General features: G+C 44.9%; 1 protein-coding gene across 5 annotated transcripts in view; it reads right to left on the reverse strand.

The window, feature by feature from the left end:
* GIGYF2 (GRB10 interacting GYF protein 2) overlaps window positions 1-19,080 on the reverse strand; it is a 2,415,541-nt gene that overhangs the window by 604,064 nt on the left and 1,792,397 nt on the right. For all 5 annotated transcript variants that reach the window (XM_069617902.1, XM_069617899.1, XM_069617900.1 and 2 more), the window contains one exon: window positions 37-134. In XM_069617902.1, the coding sequence (XP_069474003.1) occupies window positions 37-134 (98 nt within the window). The remainder of the gene's footprint in view (window positions 1-36; window positions 135-19,080) is intronic.

A 19,080-nucleotide genomic window follows, 5' to 3' on the forward strand; every position in this document is an offset into this window, starting at 1 on the left:
CAATTGTGTATCTGATGTTTCTCCTTATATGCTCACCTTTGCTGCCTTAGCCTTCTCTAATTGAAGCTTTTCAGATGATGTAACTGGAGTCCCTGGGTCATCAGGGAGATCCCAAACACTGTTGCCTTCCCATGCTGCAAAAAGAAGAATCAGTTTACCACCAAATTAAACACTTGTCGGAAACCATAGTTAGGTAGGTCAACATCAAGCAAATATAGAACTGAGACAGCTCCTGGAGATGTAGCCCTAGCCCACTGCCTAACAACCGCATGCCCTAGGCATGTCTAACACTTCAGGGAAAATGAGGACTTGGGTAAAATGGAAAAGGACAAATGACTTACCATGGGTAATATGACTTGTTTGATGAATACTGTTTGGTTTTACATACATCCTCTGTCAATGGGTTCAGGAATAACCACTTGTACTAGGTGATCAGGTGTTTCAAACAAGTTAATTGAAACTTTGAAAGAGTAATATAATAGAAGACTCTGGCTCCACTCTAAGGAGAAGGCTGGTATAAAGTATAGTTCACACACATCAGCCAAAAGATTCTTCACAGAGTATTATTGAAAATGTATATTCTTTATAGAGAAGCTGCATAAAGTATTTGGTACAGAAGAGGAACGTGCAAAGTATTAAGCAGTAGGTATAAAAACACTAAGTGTCCAAAAAGGAAATGCAAGACACTTTAAAACATGGGTAAAGGTTGCACTTTGTTTGTTTTGTCTTTGGAGGGATTCATGAGTGAAGCCCAACTCTGGCTACAGTATGTCTGGCAGGGGCAGGAAGTGAGGGAGGTGTCAAACTCCCTGTGCTTAATCCCCTTGGTTACTGGAATGCACCCAAAGGTGATTGGCCGGCTGGCTGGCAAGGACAGCCACCCAGCTGTGTGATTGACAACTAGGCTGGAATGAATGGGAGAAACCTGCATAAAAGACTAGGCTTTTTGAATTGAAAAGCAGAGTCTACCACTAGACGAAGGAATCCGAAGAAATCCTCTCGAAGCTGGTTGTATTTCCACTGCAGTTGCTGCTGGAACCAAAGAGCCAGGGAGAGGAACACCAGATTGCATTTGTTGCTTTTACGTTGGACCCGAGCACTAGGAAGATCTTCCAGACTTCCCTGATGCAGGGCTGACCAACCCTGAGCCACCTCAACAGAGTGCTGGATCCCAAAAGCAAAAAGTCTGAAGTGGTAGCCGAGAACAGCAGTGTTGCTTTTTGCTGTCAGACGCGAGGAGCTGAAACACAGAAGGACCGCTGAATTGACATTGCTGCCGCTGACGGTCCCATTGCAGAGGAGTCCCCAGACGTCCTCCCTCTTGTCCACATGACTGAGGCTCAGGAACAACAGGATCTGCAGAGCTGTACAGGAACAGAAGCCAGCTGGAACCATTTCTTCTAACCAGAGGTACTGTAAAGTCTAAGAGAACTTACCTCTTGTTGTGTAGCCTTACTTGCTTTCAGTTGAGACCCGTCTTGGTTACCTTACAGAGTTGCTAAAGCTTTGCCCTTCACAAGCCTCCCAGATTCTGGCCCTTCAAGTGTTCTATTTCCTACAAATATTTCTACAAACATTGTGCAAGACTTTTTACCTACCTGCAAATAAGATCTTCAGCTCCCCTTGACATTGTGCAATTAACATTGGCTGTCCTGTCTCCATGAGACGACACTATCATCTGATTTAGAGAAATTGAGAGCGTGTTTTGAAGTATATTTGTGTGTTATATGTTTTGCCTCTTTCTGAAGAAGGCTTATATAACTGACTGAAATAAATTAATCATTGTTTTATCAAGAAACCTTAGGTGTAAGTGTTTATTTGGATAACTGAAGTGTGAAACTCTGTGTCACAACCTTACTGCTCACATTGACCCCTCTTGAGATAAGCCTGGCTGCTCGACCACATTACCAACCTTTCTAGTTCAGACGTATACCAAAGGTTGGGTGCCTATTGCCAGGAGGTCAAGGTTACTGTAGTGCACCCAAAGGGTACTGCATACAAGCTTGCCTAACATTATCAAACATACATGCATTCACATTTAGGCTCTAAGAAATACAATTAATAACTTAAGATAACAGAAGGTAAGTAGTGGTGTAGTAGAATGAAAACAGTTCACAAGAGTTATACCCTAACTTTATAAGTCCAGTCCCTATGATGCAAGGGGCCATGAGCTCAAGAGTCACAAAGCATCTTCTTTGGAGAGGGGACTAGTGTTGGAAGAGTTTAAGTGGTGGTGAAATGTTCCAGAAGATATTCATCAATGTTAAAGGTAGGTAAAATAATATTTCTATTGTTGAAATAGAAGCTTTTAGATCTGAAGCACAAGCGGTGGAATGGAATAACCAAAGTGTATTCTAAGATTTATTTTAAGAACAGGAGGGGTGGGAGGGGGAGAATGTGTTGCAATTACTTACCCCATGACTCCGATTTTCCCAGATGACTAGTTGGGCCGACTGGGGATAGCTGAATGTAGGTTTTCCCGCCGTTGATTACAGTGACTGGTGCTGGTTCCAGTGACTGGTGTACAGGAGCTGCAGGTGCAAGGATTCTTCCGGTTGCTTCCAAATGCAGGGTGCAACCTGTTGCAAAGAAGAAATGCAGATGGCACTGATGCAGACTTCTTCAGGACACTTCATCAGACAGGGGAAGGGGAGTATCACGGACGGCTACCGTGCACAGGCAACAGCAGGCACCATTTCAGTCGCAGTCGAAGACCTTCCTGAGTAGGATCTCTTGAAGCTGGGAGACTGAAATTGGCAGGAAGTAGACTTCTAGCATAAGCCGACTACCACTGAAGTATCAGCGACCAAAGCGGAAAAGCAACAATTCTACCGAGGTAGCCCACTGGAGAGCTGGTGAGTCCACTGGGTGGTACTGGGACACTTCTGATGGCTCAGGACCGTTGGATCCCCCGGGAAATGTGTCAAGACTGGTTGGTCCCACCAGTCCAAGGGTTGAAGCACAGTTCAGGACCTTCACATATCGGGTAGTGTAGCAGGGCTTCACCAAGCCAAGCACAAGAAGGGATACCGGGCCTCTTCGGGAGTCCTCCACGTATCTTCAGTTGGCTGCTCTTCTACACAGGATATTTGGCTCCAACGTGGATCTGAAGGGATGGCTGCACAAATCCCTGCCTTACCCAAAATCCTGGCTGGGAGCAAGTCCAAGAATGCCAATGGTAAGGTTCTGCACCATTCAATCAGCCAGCAGTGGTCCAATCAGGGATCACTGTGGGCATGTCCCACTCTCAGACTTTCTGGCACCACAGATTTGGAGTGGGACCACACAGTCCCACCCCGTGTTGGTCCAAGCACACACAAAGGCATCACAAGCCCGCGAAAGCAGCAATGGGCAAAATTCAATTCAGTGGCACTTCAGTGTTTCAGCTCCTCGCGTCTGACAGCAAAAACTGCGGTTCTCTGATAACAATTCAGACTTATCTATGCTCCAGCACTCTGAGGTGGCTCAGGCTTGGTCAGCCCTGTTTCAGGGAAGTCCAGAGGATCTTCCTGGCGCTCGGGTCCGACTTGAAAGCAGTCCACTCGATTTGGTGTTCCTCTCCCTGGCACTTCAGTTCCAGCAGAAGCACAGTGGAAGTACAGCCAGCTCCGAGAGGATGCACAGACAAGTTCACTTTGGAGTTGATTGGTGCCACCAACTCAAGGGGAGAAGTCGTCCTTGCAGGGCTTCTCTAGTCAAAACGAATTTGGAGCTTCTGCACAGTGGCAGGGCTTCACCGGGCAAACCAGCAGTCCAGGAGTTGCAGCAGGCGTCTCTTCCAAGTTCTACTTCGGATTCCTTCATCCAGTGGTCGATTCTGCCTTCCAAGCCAAAAAGCCTCTCCTTTTATGAAGGTTTCTCACATTCATTCCAGCCTAGCTGACAATCACACTTGCCGGACAGCCAGCCGGCCAATCATCTTTGGGGGTATTCCTGTAACCAAGGGGATTGAGCACAGGGAGTTTTGGGCAACTCCCTCACTTCCTGCCCATGTCAGACATACTGGATCCAGATGCGGACTTCACTTGTGGATCCCGCCAAAGACAAAACAATCAAAGGGACAAAACCTGGTTTGGCATGCATAGTAAATCTCAAGAAGGACCTTTCAGACAAGAAATGGCGAAAAAAGACCGGGGCCATTTTGACAAATGGGGACCCTTGGGTGCCGTACTGCAGCTGCGAACGCATCCCGCGGAAAAAACACACAATGGTAGTAAAAAGTAAACCACTGCCAACAGCCATTAATTGTAGAAAAAGTTATGCATGAAAAGACGATGCAGCTTTTCTTTTATATTTGTATGAGCCTTTATTATTGAGAGCCCCCAGGTGGGTGCCCCCCTAAATCAGCCTCAGCTCTCCAACCACCATGGTTTTGGAACCTGCAATGTTCCAGAACCATGCCAAACTGAGGCTCTACATTAAGATTACATCACGTCTAAGTAAAACAGCGCAACATAACATCACCCCCGCTGCACCCCTACATGACACCACACACAAAGGAAGAGAGGAAAGGTGGAACGGTTGGCTGGGCACAGGAAAAAGGTGGGAAACGGAGCAGCAAAGAAAGGAAAGGAGGAAAAGAAAAAAACAAATATGGATATCATAAATTTCAATACAGGATATAAGTGCAGGAACACAGTCTGCGCCGCTGGAGCGTGCAATTCTGGTTGCAACACCAGCTTGTAGAGAGTCTGTTTTGATCCAATAATAAAGTCTTTCTTGAAGTTCTGTATGATTCTTCTGTTTGTAGATGACATGCCATCACTTGCACTAGTCATTGGATCTCCTGATGACCACCTGTGTTCCACCACAGTCACTCTATGGTATGCTCTTCTCTGACAATACCACATTGCTGCACGACCATCTTTTACCATCTTCCAATAATACAGATTTCCCTGATAATTTCATCACTCTTTGGGAACTCTAAATTTGGGCAGACCTTTCAACACTTTCTTGGGTTCTCTCACCCGAACCCAATCATCTTCTCTGATCTCACTTTGACACATGTTTACTGGTGTCATAGTATTCCTTATATTTAGCTTGTCTTTCTTTCACTCTTCTCACCACATCTTTCATATCAATTTGTTTGTGACGCTTTGTAACTAGCCAAGCAGGCCTTAGCCTATTGGATGCCGCACACCCCCCTCATCATTGTGAAAAGCTCCTCTTCGGTAACTGAATGTTGGGTCATTCTGTAGGCATTTAAAGCTTCCTTCAATGTGTCCTTCCACTGTAGAGCATTAGCAATCGCTAACTTTATAATGCTCTTCAAAAAGCCATTCATCCTCTCAACTAGGCCATTTGGATATACAATGAAGTTGTTTTGTGCTCAATTGCTCCTTCCTTCATAAAAGATTGCAATTCTGTTGACACAAACTGAACACCATTGTCTGATATTACCTCTAGCAGGTCCAGCTCCCTGTTAAAAACATCCTCCATGATCCTCACAATCTTCTTGGCAGTAACAGCTCCTTCCACGATACCCCCATTCCACCCATTTGGATGTATAGGCCAACAATACAACGATATAAATCTTCTGGGCATCTAAAAGGTTCATAGGGTCCTGTAAAATCTATGGCTAATTTTGTCCAAACCGAAGGTGGAATTTCCACAGGCTGTAGTGGTGTGACCATCACCCCTTTTCCTTTAGCACTAACAGCACAGGCCGTACGGTCTCTAACCAACTCTTCCATCTCTCTCCACATGCCCTGCCACCAGTAATTTTCCCTCACTCTTCTCTTGGTGAGATTCCTCCCTAAGTGACCTTCATGCCCTAAATCAGGTATTCTTTTACTTAATGCCACTGGAGGAATGAAGCGATCACCTCTATAAATACATGCTGTATCACTTAAAATGTCATCTTTTATCCGATCATACTTTGATCAACCTTCCTCCATCCATCTAGAATGGGTTGTGTCAAATAGCCTTGTTCACAGTCCTCTGCTACGGCATTAGTCCATTCCTCTTTTGAGATACCCGAATTTGTGTGTGCAACAATACATTCTGTACTATGCTCATCGCAGAATATATCTTTGGATTCACAGCAATCCAAGGGTAATCTCAAAAACCAGTCTGCTACCACATTGGATCTTCCTGGGGTGTATATCAACTTTACATTGTATTGCATGATGTCTAATAGCCATCTACGTATTCCGGGTGACACTAGATGTGGGCGCTTAGAATTCAGCAACTGGATCAAAGGTTTGTGATCAGTCCTTCACTCAATTGGAAAACCCCAAATAAGGCTCCTAAAATGTTCTAGTATCCATTTTACCTCATGCGCGTCTCTCTCAATGGTGGAGTAGTTTCACTCCGGCCCCCTTAGAATTCTTGATGCAAATTCAATGGGTACCATTCTGCCTCGCTGGATTTGTTCTAAGACACCTCCTAAAACAATGTTGCTGGCATCCACAGAAATCACATTCTGAGAGATACAATCAAACATCTTTAATGTTGGTGCCTTGTTTATACAAACCTTTCTTTGTTCAAATTCTGGTTTGCACTCCTCTGACCATGTAAATCTCACCGATTTTTTCATTAGTTCTCTCAGGTGTTTTGTTTTATCCATGTAGTGATATATGAACTTCGAATAATACTCTTAAACTTAAGAAACTTCGCAATTGCTCTTTATCAGTTGGTTCAGGAATATTCAAGATAGCGTCTACTAAGTGTTAGAGAGAATTCTAAAAAAAATTGCTAATTCCCTCTACCTTAGAGATCCCCCCAGCAACTTTGCTGGATTTTGAGTACTTGATTGCTTTACCTGGAAAGAGTGGGAGCCTTTTTTTCCCCACTCTCTCATGTATTTTTGTGTGAATTTTACCTCTGTCTTTTTGGTTATGGAGTCTAAAAAACTCCATAGGCATCATCTTTTACAATTGTGTAACAAAGAACCTTCAGCGCAGTGCCACAGAGAAGTCTTTCAGATTTCCCAAGGTTTAAATACCTTCTCTGGGATCAACTACTGTTTCCCAGAACAGTGGAGTGAAACTGACCTCACTTAGTCCTGTAAATTTGTAGACCCAGCACACCCCATCTTACAATAGAGTGCTGGAGGGGTTACTTAGTATCCCCTATGTCTAGCTACTCATGTAACAGTCAAATGTTACCCTTTCCTCTCGGAATGGCTGGTGGCAGTGGTTTTACAATGAACTACCATGATTTACCCCGACCGCAAACTGTTTGCAGCTCCGGTAACGTTAAATTGCGCGAGCCATGTTTTTCAAGATGGTGTCTGAGCCTCCTTTGTTAAAACAAGTCCCAGTCTTCTTTTTTCACCATTTCTTTTTGGAAAGGTCCCCCGAGTTTTTCTCTACACGCCAAACCATGTTTGTTCATGGTGGGCTCCAGAGGGCCTGGGGGTAGGCAGGAAGTCAGGGAGGTGCCCGAAACTCCCTGTACTTAGTCTCCTAGGAGATAAAAATGCACTCTGTGGTGATTGGCTGGCTGACTGTCCGGCAAGGACAGCCACCCTGCTGGGTGAGTGGCAGCTAGGCTGGAATGAATGGGAGACAACTGAATAAAAGGCGAGTCTCTTGGCTTGGAAGGCAGAGTCGACCACTGGATGAAGGAACCGAAGAAGAGCTCGAAGAGGACGGCTGCTGCAACTCCTGGACTGTTGGTTTGCCCAGTGAAGCCCTGCTGCAGGTTCGAATCGCCAAGTTTGCATCGACTGAGAAGCCCTGCAAAGGACGACTTCTCCCTTTGAGTTGGTAGGACCAATCAACTGCCAAGTGAGCCACCTGGACAGCCATCTCGGAGCTGGTTGAATTTCTTCAGAGTTGCTGCAGGAAACCGTAGAGCCATGAAGAGGGACACCAGATTGTGTGCATTGCTTGTAAGCAGGCCTGAAGCTTTTGGAAGATCCTCCGGACTCCCACGAAGCAGGACTGACCAAGCCTGACCCCCCTCAGTTGAGTGCGGGACCTCAGATGTGAGGAAATTCCATCTCGACAGCCAGGAACTGCGCTTATTACTATTTGCTGTACCGCAAGGACCTGAAACACGAAACAGCCACTGAAAGTAAAGTTTGCCGGTTGCCAGCTTTGACGGTGCCAATACAGTGCAGGAGTCCCCAGAGGTCCCCCCTTCTTGTCCCCATGACTGAGGACCAGGAACAGTGAGATCTGCAGAGCTGGACAGGAGCAGAAGTCTTCAGCTGCATCTTTTTCTTTTTTACTAAGGTACTGTAAAAACTAGCCTAAGAGAACTTATCTCTTACTGTGGAAGTGCGTATAACTTCTGCAACTCACACATCTAATCAGCTTGTGGCCCTACATTTGATTCTTCTTGTTCTCAAAGACTCCTAAGAACTTGTGCAAACACATTTCCATTTACTTACCTGAAGTGCCGCATCCTATACAAAGACTTTGGCTTATTGACTTTGGCTTAGCCTATTCAATTGAATGACTTCTCAGAGCTACCTGAAAGTGTTTGCCCTGCTTATGACTATTTGTATTTTTTGTGTTCAAATAACCTTTGCCTTTTACTTACTTTTCAAGTATTCTGTATGCCAACAGTAAGGTAATAATGTCCCCAGCACCACTGTTACTGAAGTCACCTGTGGGTGTAAGTGGTTTCTGTGGGCCATCCCAAAAGGGCCTTGTCTGATTCAGAAACTCAGAGTGTACAGTATTGAAGTATATTTGTGTGTTACTATTCTATTGCTCCCTTCTGAAGAAAGCTTTATAACTGAATGATAATTAATAATTGTTTATGCAAGGAACCTTTAGTGTAAGAGTTTATTTGAATACATGTAACTATCTTGTGAATCTTTGTGTAACTCCACTACAGCTCACATTTCCCCTCTTGAGATAAGCCTGGCTGCTAAACATGCTACCAAAACTGTAGTACAAGCTTATACCAAAGGTTGGGTTGCCTATACCTGTAGTCATAGTGGTTTGTAGTGTTCCCAGAGGGTACTGCATACAAACCTTGCCTAATACCAAGTTCTTCTTAGGTCTGATTCCATCAGCATTTATAATATGTACCAAGTATGTGTTACGCTCACCTGGTATTCACGGGGACGTCACTCAGCCTGTTCTGACCTCTTAAGACCTCAAACCCTTCCCTGGAGGCTATTCGACTGGAGACTGGGCCTGAAACACAAGATTGGCAGAGTTTAACTCCCTATTGTCTCTGTGTGCTTGAACCCCTTCTTCCCCGGGGTCCAACCCTTCCCTTTGATCTACAGCTCACCTTGTTTTCTTGGATAGTGTGCTCTCTGTCCTGCTTTCAGCGCAGGGGTGCGTTGATTGATGCAGGCTCGTTGCTGCCTAGTTACTTCACTGGCAAGAGTCCGAAAGGTAAGTATAATGAGTCTTTTGAACAATTCTCTAACTTCGTTCCTTTCCTTCCTTAGATGATGGCCGGCATCCGGGGATGGCGGCGTGCTGCAAATGAGTAGCGCTGATGGTGAGAGCGCGATGCACCCCTTTTATACTTGCATTGAACCGAGTTCTTTTTTTGTCTCTTTTAGGTGGCGCAACGTTTTCAGCTTGGATGCCGGTTATGAAGAACAAATGCAGTGGGTAAGCGCAGTATGCGGCGCCTCTAGATGTTTCCACGCTAACCTGGAGTGTCTTTTCCCTCTTGCAGATGGATGAGAAGTTCCGGAGTCAGAGTTCCCCCAGAGCGGCTGGGTTTCAGGTAAGCGTTTGAAGCTCGTACAGTATTTAAAAATAAGCGAAGATTTGCAGAATGCTTATTAATGCCTTTTTTCTGTTCTTTTCCCTTTTACTTAGGAAGCAGCGTGCCGGGATGGGAATGATACCGCCGAAGATGCCCGCAGAACAGAAGGAGCGATGAATGATGGGCAGAAGCGCCGCAAGGTAAGGCTGTTCCTAACAGTGTTCTTGCAGGAGCTGAGCGCAGAAGAAAGATGCAGGCCTACTAGAGACCGATCTGAACACGGTGAGTGTCACGCTGCAGGAGCAGAAAACGCAAAGCATGTTTCTCAGCCTGGGTGTGGCTTAAATAGTCTCTGGATATCCCAGGTGTCTCTGGGCTGAACCACACCCAAAAGACTAGAACGCACATGCAGTTCTGGGAACCGAAATATGTGGGGGCATCCATCTTGTCCCCATCAATGCACTACAAGTCCAAGCCCCAATGTTATCCTATGGGAGTGAGTCTGGTGCCACAAGCGCCAAGTCTGACTCCGAGTGGGTCTTTGGAGGGATGGAGAGGCCCCTGAGGGCCATGTAGGTGATCGTGGCCTGGCTCCAGCCTGACATCATCTTGGAGGGCTGGGGACATGAGGGGCAGGAATCATGACAGTATGTTACTTCATTCATTCCAATCTTGCATTTCTCTACTTTCAGAGTGAGCCCCCTCTCTTGCATCACTTGAAGCACTCGAAATAACTTTGCATTGTGCTCCTCCTCAATCGGCGCCGAGATCAAAATGTCATCTTGGAAATAATAAACACCCTTAAGTCCACCAAACAACTGATGCATCAATCTTTGGACCGCTGCTGCTGATGCTAAACCAAACGGCATTCTCTTGTACCTAAAGGCTGCCAGGGGTGTAACAAACGAGGTGAGATATGTTGATTATTCATCTAACAGAACTTGATGATATGCTAAAGATAAATCAAGAGTTGTAAAAAATGTCGCAGGGGCTCATGGTTGTCAACATCTCTCTGATGTTAGGTAGAGGATGCCTGTCCACCCATAGATTAGCATTCAAATCTCTTAGGTCTACACACATCTTAAGGGAATAATCAGGTTTGCGCACAATTACGATCAGGGAAAGCCTCTCTGAAATGTTGATTGGCTCAATGATGTCTTGTTCACACAGCTTCATTAGTTCTTTCTGCAAGATTTCTCTTGTGCCAATGGGAATGTTCCTTACCCTATGCGCAACTGGTTTGGTGCCTTTTTTTAAATAGTTCTATGCTTGAAGCCTTTTAATACCCCAATACTGTCATTAAATACTCGAGGAAAGCTTTTTGCCAAATGTTCACTTGTGTCACAGCTATCCACGGATATGCTCAGTATGGGAACATTTTCCCCAGGATGTATCTGGATCTGTAATGCTGCTTGTTCCCACCAACCTACCACAGGTGAGCCATTTTCTGCCACATATAATTTTCAGTATGTTTCCCTTCCTTTAAAACATAGGTGCACCCAGTTCTATCCAATGATATTAATGGGAGTCTTACCATAACCTTTCGTCCTCACCCTGGCATTTTGTAAATTCACAATTGCCTTTTCACTTGTTAAAATACGTCTCCACGTACACAATGGTATATGGTGACCCAGTGTCCACCATTACCTGCAATGACACTTTGTTGATGTGCATATACACCCATGGTCCTCTACTTTTCTCGCTTGATGAGAGTTAAAATGTGTACCTCCTCCTCTTCTTCGTTTGCAATTGATAGTAGGCTACTCGGGCCTCCAATTTCTTCCAATGCCTCGATACTTGTGTTACTTGTACTCGTGAAGCGATTGTCTTCATTCTGTATTCTGCTGGTAGGATATGAACCATATCTCCCTCTACCTCTGGCATTCCTACAGACTTTGCCGAAATGACCAATGCCTCCACACTTGAAAAATTCAGCAGTATGTGCTGGGCATTTTCTCTCTATATATTGATATGTCCGCTCCGACCACATTTGTAACACTGACCTTGTAATTTGTTGAATGTCTCTCGCTCTTCTGGGATTTGGTCTAAAATGGTTGGCAGTCATCTTTTTTACCAGTGCTATAAGTGTCTCTTCATTACTCTCCTCCTTTTCCTCTTGGGTGGTTTTGAGCTCTTTACTTTGAAGCTTGTTCTGTACTACCCTCATACACTTTTTGCACAATTCCCTCTTACTGGCTATTTCTATTGCATGCTCCAAGGTTGTGTCTTTAGCCTGCCATAACTTTTGTTGAATGTGGGGATCCGCAACATGCAGGACTAATTGGTCCCTTAGGTATTCCTAAGCTACTCCTGTAAATTTGCAAGTTGAAATTAAAACCCTTAATACAGCCATGTAGGCATCTACTGATTCGCCTTTGTTCTGACGTCTGGGGAAGAAGTAGGACGATATTAGTCATGTTTCCAAAATGCTTGGCCAAATTATTTAGGGTGCTCTCGGTTAGGCAAAGTTTGTATGCAGTACCCTTTGGGTGCACTACACAACTGACTACAAGTAAAGGAAAGCCAACCTTTGGTATAAGCTTCTACTACATAGTTTTGGTAGCGTGTTGAGCAGCCAGGCTCATCTCAAGAGGGGTCAATGAGAGCTGTAGGGGAGTTACACAGAGGTTCACATTGACAAGTATTCAAATAAACTTTTACACACAAGGTTCCTTTAATAAACAATTAGTAATATTATCAGTCTGTTAGAGTAAGCCTTCTTCAGAAGGGAGCAATATAAAAAGTAACACACAAATACACTTCAATAATGTACACTCTTAGTTTCTAAATCATGAAAGATCCTTTTGGGATGGCCCACAGAAACAATCTACACCATCGGGGGACTTCAACAGCTAGGGTGCTGGGGTCAATAATATCTTACTGTTTGCGTTTAGAATACTCATAGAAGTTGGTAAAAGGAAAAGGTTATTAGAACAACAAGAGACCACAAATATTCTTAAGCAGGCAAATACTTTTGGATCCCCTAAGCCTGTACAACAGGCTAAGCCAAAGTCAATGGGCAAAAGTCTTATATAGGATGAAGCACTTCTGGTAGGTAAGTAGAAAAGTCTTTGCACAATGTTTTAGAAGTCTTTGATGAAAAGAATAATCAAATGTAGGGCCACAAGCCGATTAGACTTGTGAGTAGTAGAAGATGCAAGCAACTCTACAGTAAGAGGTAAGTTCTCTCAGGCTTTACAGTACCTTTGTATTGAAGAAAAAAGTGCAGCAGAGGACTTCTGTTCCGGTGCAGCTCTGCAGATCTCTCTGTTCCTGGGCCTCAGTCGTGAGGCCAAGAGTGGGGACTTCTGGGGACTCCTGCAATGCAATGGGACAGTCACTGCTGGCAAAAGGCAATCTTTCCAACAAGTGGCACGTCAGTGTTTCAGCTCCTTGTGACCACCGCAAATAGCAACACTGCAGTTCCATGCTGTCGAGATGGAATTTCCTTGCTTCTGGGGTCCCGCACTCTGTTGAGGGGGCTTAGGCTCGGCCAGTTCTGCTTCCTGGGAGTCCAGAGGATCTTGCTGGAGCTCCTGGCCAACTTAAAAGCAACACACACAATCTGGTGTTCCTCTCCCTGGCTATTCTGTTTCCAGCAGCAGCTCTGAGAAGGATGTCCAGGTGGCATTCTTTGGAGCGGATTGGTCGTACCAACTCAAGGGGAGAAGTCGTCCTTGCAGGGCTTCTCTGTCGATCCGAATTTGGTGTTTCAGCACAGCAGCAGGGCTTCACCGGGTAAACCAATGGTCCAGGAGTTGCAGCAGGCGTCCTCCTCAAGTTCTTCTTCGGTTCCTTCGTCCAGTGGTCGACTCTGCCTTCCAAGCCAAAAGCCTTGCCTTTTATTTAGTTCTCTCCCATTCATTCCAGCCTAGCTGTCAGTCATCCAGCAGGGTGGCTGTCCTTGCCAGACATGCAGCCGCCCAATCACTACAGAGTGCATTTGGGTCTCCTATGAGACGAGCACGGGGAGTTTCGGGCACCTCCCTCACTTCCTGCCTAACCCAGACACCCTGGAGCCAGAGGCGGGCTTCACATGTGAATCAACCCAAAGGCAAAGCGAACAATGGGACCAAACCTGGTTTGGCGCGCAGAGTAAATCTCAAAAAGGACCTTTTCACAAAGAAATGGCGGAAAAAGAAGACCGGGCCATTTTGACAAAAATGGCACCCTTGGGTTCTTTACTGCAGCGGCAAACGCAGCCCCCACTGTAGTTAAAACAAAACCACTGCCACCATCCATTCAGTGAGAAAAGGGTAACATAAAAATGTTACATGAGAGGCTAGACAAAGGGGATTCTAGGTAACCCCTCGAGCACCCTATTGTAAAATAGTGTGTGCTGGGTCTAGAAAGTTACAAATGTAAGTAAAGTCCATTCACTTTACTGCTCTTGGAAACAGTAGTTTATCCAAGAGAAAGTATTTAAACATTTTGGAAATCTGAAAGACTTCCCTGTGCCACTGCACTGAAGGTGCTGTGTGACACGGTGTAAAAGATTATGCATATGGCGTTTGTCAGACTCCACAACCAAAAGAAACAAGAGTTCAAAATCAGATTAAAATACACGAGAGAGTTGGAAAAAGGGTCTCACTCTCTCCAGGTTAAAAAAATCAAGTCCTCAAAATCAAGCAAAGTTGCTGGGGGTCTCTAAGGTGGAGGGAATTAGCACATTTCTGTGAATTCTTCCTAACACTCTCATACCTTCTGCTGCTGTTGGAGAGAATTCTCAAAATGTGCTAATTCCTCTCTACCTTAGAGACCCACAGCTCTTTTGCTGAAGTTTGGGACCCTGAACGTTTTAATCTCGTTTGTTTTCTGATTTTATTTCTTTTGGTTATGGAGTTTTAGAAAACTCCATAGGCATCATCGTTTGTATGTATGTTACACAGCACCCTCAGTGCAGTGACACAGGGATGTCTTTTAGACTTCCAAAAGGTTTAAATACCTTCTGTGGGATAAACTACTGTTTCCCATAGAATGTAAGCTGGAATTCACTTTACTAGTCTTTTTAAATTCCTAGACCCAGCACACACTATCTTCCTATGGAGTGCTGCAGTGGTCACCTAGTATACCCTGTGTCTAGAAACTCATGTAGCAGTCAAATGCTACCCTTTTCTATCGAAATGGCTGGTGGCAGTGGTTTTACAACAAACTACCATGATTTTTCCCAACCGCGAAAACCGGTAGCGTTAAATCGCAGGAGCCATGTTTTTCAAGATGACGTCTGAGCCTCCTTTGTTTAAACAGGTTGCAGTCTTTTTTTACCATTTCTTTTTGGAAAGGTCCTTCTGGAGTTTGTCTCTGCGCGCCAAACTAGGTTTGGTCCCTTTGTTTCTATGCCTTTGGCAGGCTTCAGGACTGAAGACCGCCTCTGCCGTCCGAGTGTCTGGGGTGGGCAGGAAGTGAGGGAGGTGCCCGAAACTCTGTGCTTAGTCTCCTAGGAGACCCAAATGCACTCCGGCGTGATTGGCTGGCTGACTGCCCGGCAAGGACAGCCACCCTGCTGGGTGAGTGGCAGCTAGGCTGGAATGAAAGGGAGAAAACTGTTTGATGCCCTGCTGCAGGACCGAATAGCCAAGTTCATCTCGACAGAGAAGCCCCTTCAAGGACGACTTCTTCCTTTGAGTTGGTGGGACCAATCAACTTGTAAGTCACCTGGATACCACTCTCAGAGCTGGTTAGGATTAACCAGGGGGAAGGACACCAGCTTTTATGCTTGATGTACAGCTACTTGAACTGAAGTGACTCCATTTTGTTGTCAGAGTTTTTCAACGATCCTGTGCAGTGCAGGAGTCCCCCAACGTCATCCTCACGACTGAGGCTCAGGAACAGTGAGATCGGCAGGAACCAACGTCTTCTGCTGCATTTTGTTCTTTATATTAAGGTACTGTGCCAACCAGATTGGGAGAACTTACCTCTCGCGGTGAAAGTTTGCGGAACTTTCCCAACTTGAAGACCTAATCAGCTTGTGACCCAACATAGGATTCTTTTTCGTACAAACTACTTCTGAGAACATTGGCAAAGACTTTACCGTTTACTTCAGAACAGCTCTTTCCTATCCAATACACTGGTCCATTGACTTTGGCCTAGGCCTATTGAACTGAATCGAGTCCTCAAGTGAACTAAAACTATTTGCCCTGCCTAATAAAGTATTTGTGATCTATTCTGCTAACTTGTGCCTTTTTCCTACCATTGCAAGTAACTGAAATGCCATTTTGCTCCTATTTCAGGGGAGCCTTATTTGTTCAGAAACGTATTGGTTTGGTCTTGAAGTGCGTTTGTGTATGATATTAAGTTGCCTCCTTCTAGTGAATGCTTTCTAAATGATTGTGTAATAAATTAATAAGTGTTTTACCAAGTAACCTTCAGTGTAAGTGCGTACCTGAACCATTGTGATTGTAAAACCTCTGTGTAGCATCCTTGTACTGCTCACATTCCCTCTTGAGATAGGCCTGGCTGCTCAGCTCGCTACCACAAACTGTGTAGTACAGACTTATACCAAAGGTTGGTTTTTGCTTACACCTGTAGTCCTTATTGTATGTGGTGGTCACAGAGGGTATTGCATGCAATTCTGCCTAACAGCTGCCACTTGAACTAGAAGAGTCTCTTGAACCTCCCTCAGTATCATTCTGATCAGGCAGTGTGCAAAATATCCTGAGTGCCTCTGCACCAATGCAATTCAATAAGGTAGTTTCTTTAAAGTCATAGCTAAATTGAGTGCCACCTATTGCTCTTAAATACACTTGAAACCCATTTACCCATTGTTCCCACACACTGGTGGGGTTTCCTGGATTTGGTAGGAACTGAACTGGCACATGAGTGTGTTGCATGGTGTGAAATTGCAGTAATAAAACTCCTTCAATTATGTCCTTGAATTTTCCAAACTTGTTTTATTACACTTTTTCCTTATAAATGACTGGTCATGTGTGGCTGGTTAACTTGACTTGTTGCTTGATCTGTTTTCCTTTCCTCTGTATAAGCACTAGCTTTGCTCTTTGGTAGTGGTGCGGATTTGTAATTGTATCTTCCTTTTTATTTACTAAGATGTACCACGTCTTCTTTTGCTGTTCATATAATTTGTAAAATATGCGTCACATTGGTGCAAAATCTTTAAAATGCCTAACAGATGTTGTGTTGTGCCAGCGTGTGGTGCTGCGTTTCCCCATTCCTTCGAACTTCCTCCTTACATATTCTCACTCGTTATGGGCTGTGGCATTGGTTGCTATGACAACACTGACAATAAGCAAAATGGGTGCCACGTAGACGACGTGATGAAAGGTCCTTTGCTCTACGCTCAGCACAAGGTCGTTGCCTGCACGTATCAGTCTTATTTGTAAAATGCTAAGGTCAGCGTTGAACTTTAAACTATATTTAATTAGCCCACACGGTACCTTAAGGAGATTTGTGATGCACTGGTCAGCTGTTGCCATTTTTTAAATTTTTGTCTTCGTCGGCAATAACCGATACAGTTTTTCTCTTTGTATGCTGGGCCGCAGAAACAGGAACACGCGTAGATTCTCACACCGAACAACCTCCCACTGGGGGCTCTCAATGGTCGTCTCGTCGCCAATTTGTTATGTATGAAAAGACGATGCAGCTTTTCCTTTATATTTGTATGAGCCTTTATTATTGAGAGCCATCAGGTGGGTGCACCCCACAAGACAGCCTCAGCTCTACAACCACTACGGTTCTGGAACCTGCAATGATCCAGAACCATGCAAACCTGAGGCTCTGCATTAAGATTACATCACATCTAAGTAAAACAGCACAACATAAAAGGTAACCTAAAAATGTGACATGAGAAACTAGACAAAGGGGATACTAAGTAACCCCTCCAGCACCCTATGGTAAGATAGTGTGTGCTGGGTCTAGACCATTACAAAAATGTAAGTAAAGACTATTTCACTGCACTGCTCTTGTAAACAGTAGTTTCACCAAAAGAAGTTATTTAAACTTTTGGGAAATCAAAGACTTCTCTGTGTCACTGCATTGAAGGTGCTTTGTGTCACAATGTAAAGATGATGCATATGGAGATGGTCATACTCCAAAGTCAAAAGAAACACAGAGTCCAAATCACAGAAGAATACATGAGTGGGAAAAAGGTTCTCACTCTTTCCAGGTTAGAAATTAAAGGTTCTAAAGTCCAGCAAAAGAGCTGGGGGTCTCTAAGGTAGAAGGGAATTAGAACATTTCTGAGAATTCTCCCTACCACTTTTCTTGGCGCTTGTCAAGTAGGGGTTATGCGCTTTAGGCACAGTTGTTGCACCACACGGTCCACCCATTACAGGGCACACAACCAATAACCCTGTGCACTTTGCTGTACTTCTGTATAGTTTAGCCTTTGGCCAACACAGGGTTCTATCTTTCTCAACCTGTAGTACTACAGAAGTAACGGGTTACTTACCTGTAACTGTTACACATGCTCATGAATATTCGCTGTCATCAGGCTGGGAATCTTTGGTAAAAGATAAATCAGTTTCACTTTCGTTTATAAACTGTCTTTCTCCTACAAACCAATCACTGAGCTCTGGGTCATACTGCCCCCAGACAATGACTGTCCTCTCCCTAAGCCCCTCCTCTGGCAGCCATCTTCAGATTTGGTAGCACTTAAAGTGGCAATATGACCAAGAAGAGCTGCAGAGGGTCAGGAGGGAGGGTTTGCATGTGAATCCATGCCAGACCCATGCTGGAGAAGAACAAGTTACTTACCAACTGGTAATGTTCTTTCGACTGGATGTTCCTCCAACGCATTCCACATCTTTGACATGTAATGTCCACAGCTGTGCACTTCGGAAACTTTTTCGTCAGAGGGCGTCCTGCATCGATGGCGTCGGGTCCATGTCCCTCAAAGGCCTGCGTCGAGTTCGACGTCACAGGATGTTATAAATAGGGCGCACATAGCCTCAGTTTAAGTTCTTGCCCCCCGAAACGTGTGGCACCAGTCGGACTGCACTTAGCCTTGCGGAAAACGGAAGCTGCAATCGCATAGGAAATTCTCCTGAGGGGCAGGCTGGGAGGGCGATGAGGAATGCGTTGGAGGAACATCCAGTCGAAAGAACGTTACCAGTTGGTAAGTAACTTGCTCTTTGAATGGATTGTATCCTCCAAAGTATTCCACATCTTTGACAGACTCCCAAAGCAGTGGAGGAGGGAAAAGAATTGAGTACCCAATTAGATTGTGGAATAAAGAACCGCCTTCCCAAAGGCCATATCCTGACCATGGTCTGTATCCAGAGAATAATGTTTTACAAATGTATGGATGGAAGCCCAAGTAGCAGCATCACAAATATTCTTAATAGGAACACCAGTCTGGAGGGCAGTGGAAGTAGCCACGCCCCTAGTGCAGTGAGCTCTCAACCCTTCAGGAGGTTCCTTACCCACCAATCGATAACATTCCGTAATGGTCAGGATAACCCACCTGGACAAGGTCGGTTTGGCAACAGCCTGGCC

Source organism: Ambystoma mexicanum, chromosome 10, assembly GCF_040938575.1.
Source record: "Ambystoma mexicanum isolate Mex_15411 chromosome 10, UKY_AmexF1_1, whole genome shotgun sequence".
Lineage (NCBI taxonomy): Eukaryota > Metazoa > Chordata > Amphibia > Caudata > Ambystomatidae > Ambystoma > Ambystoma mexicanum.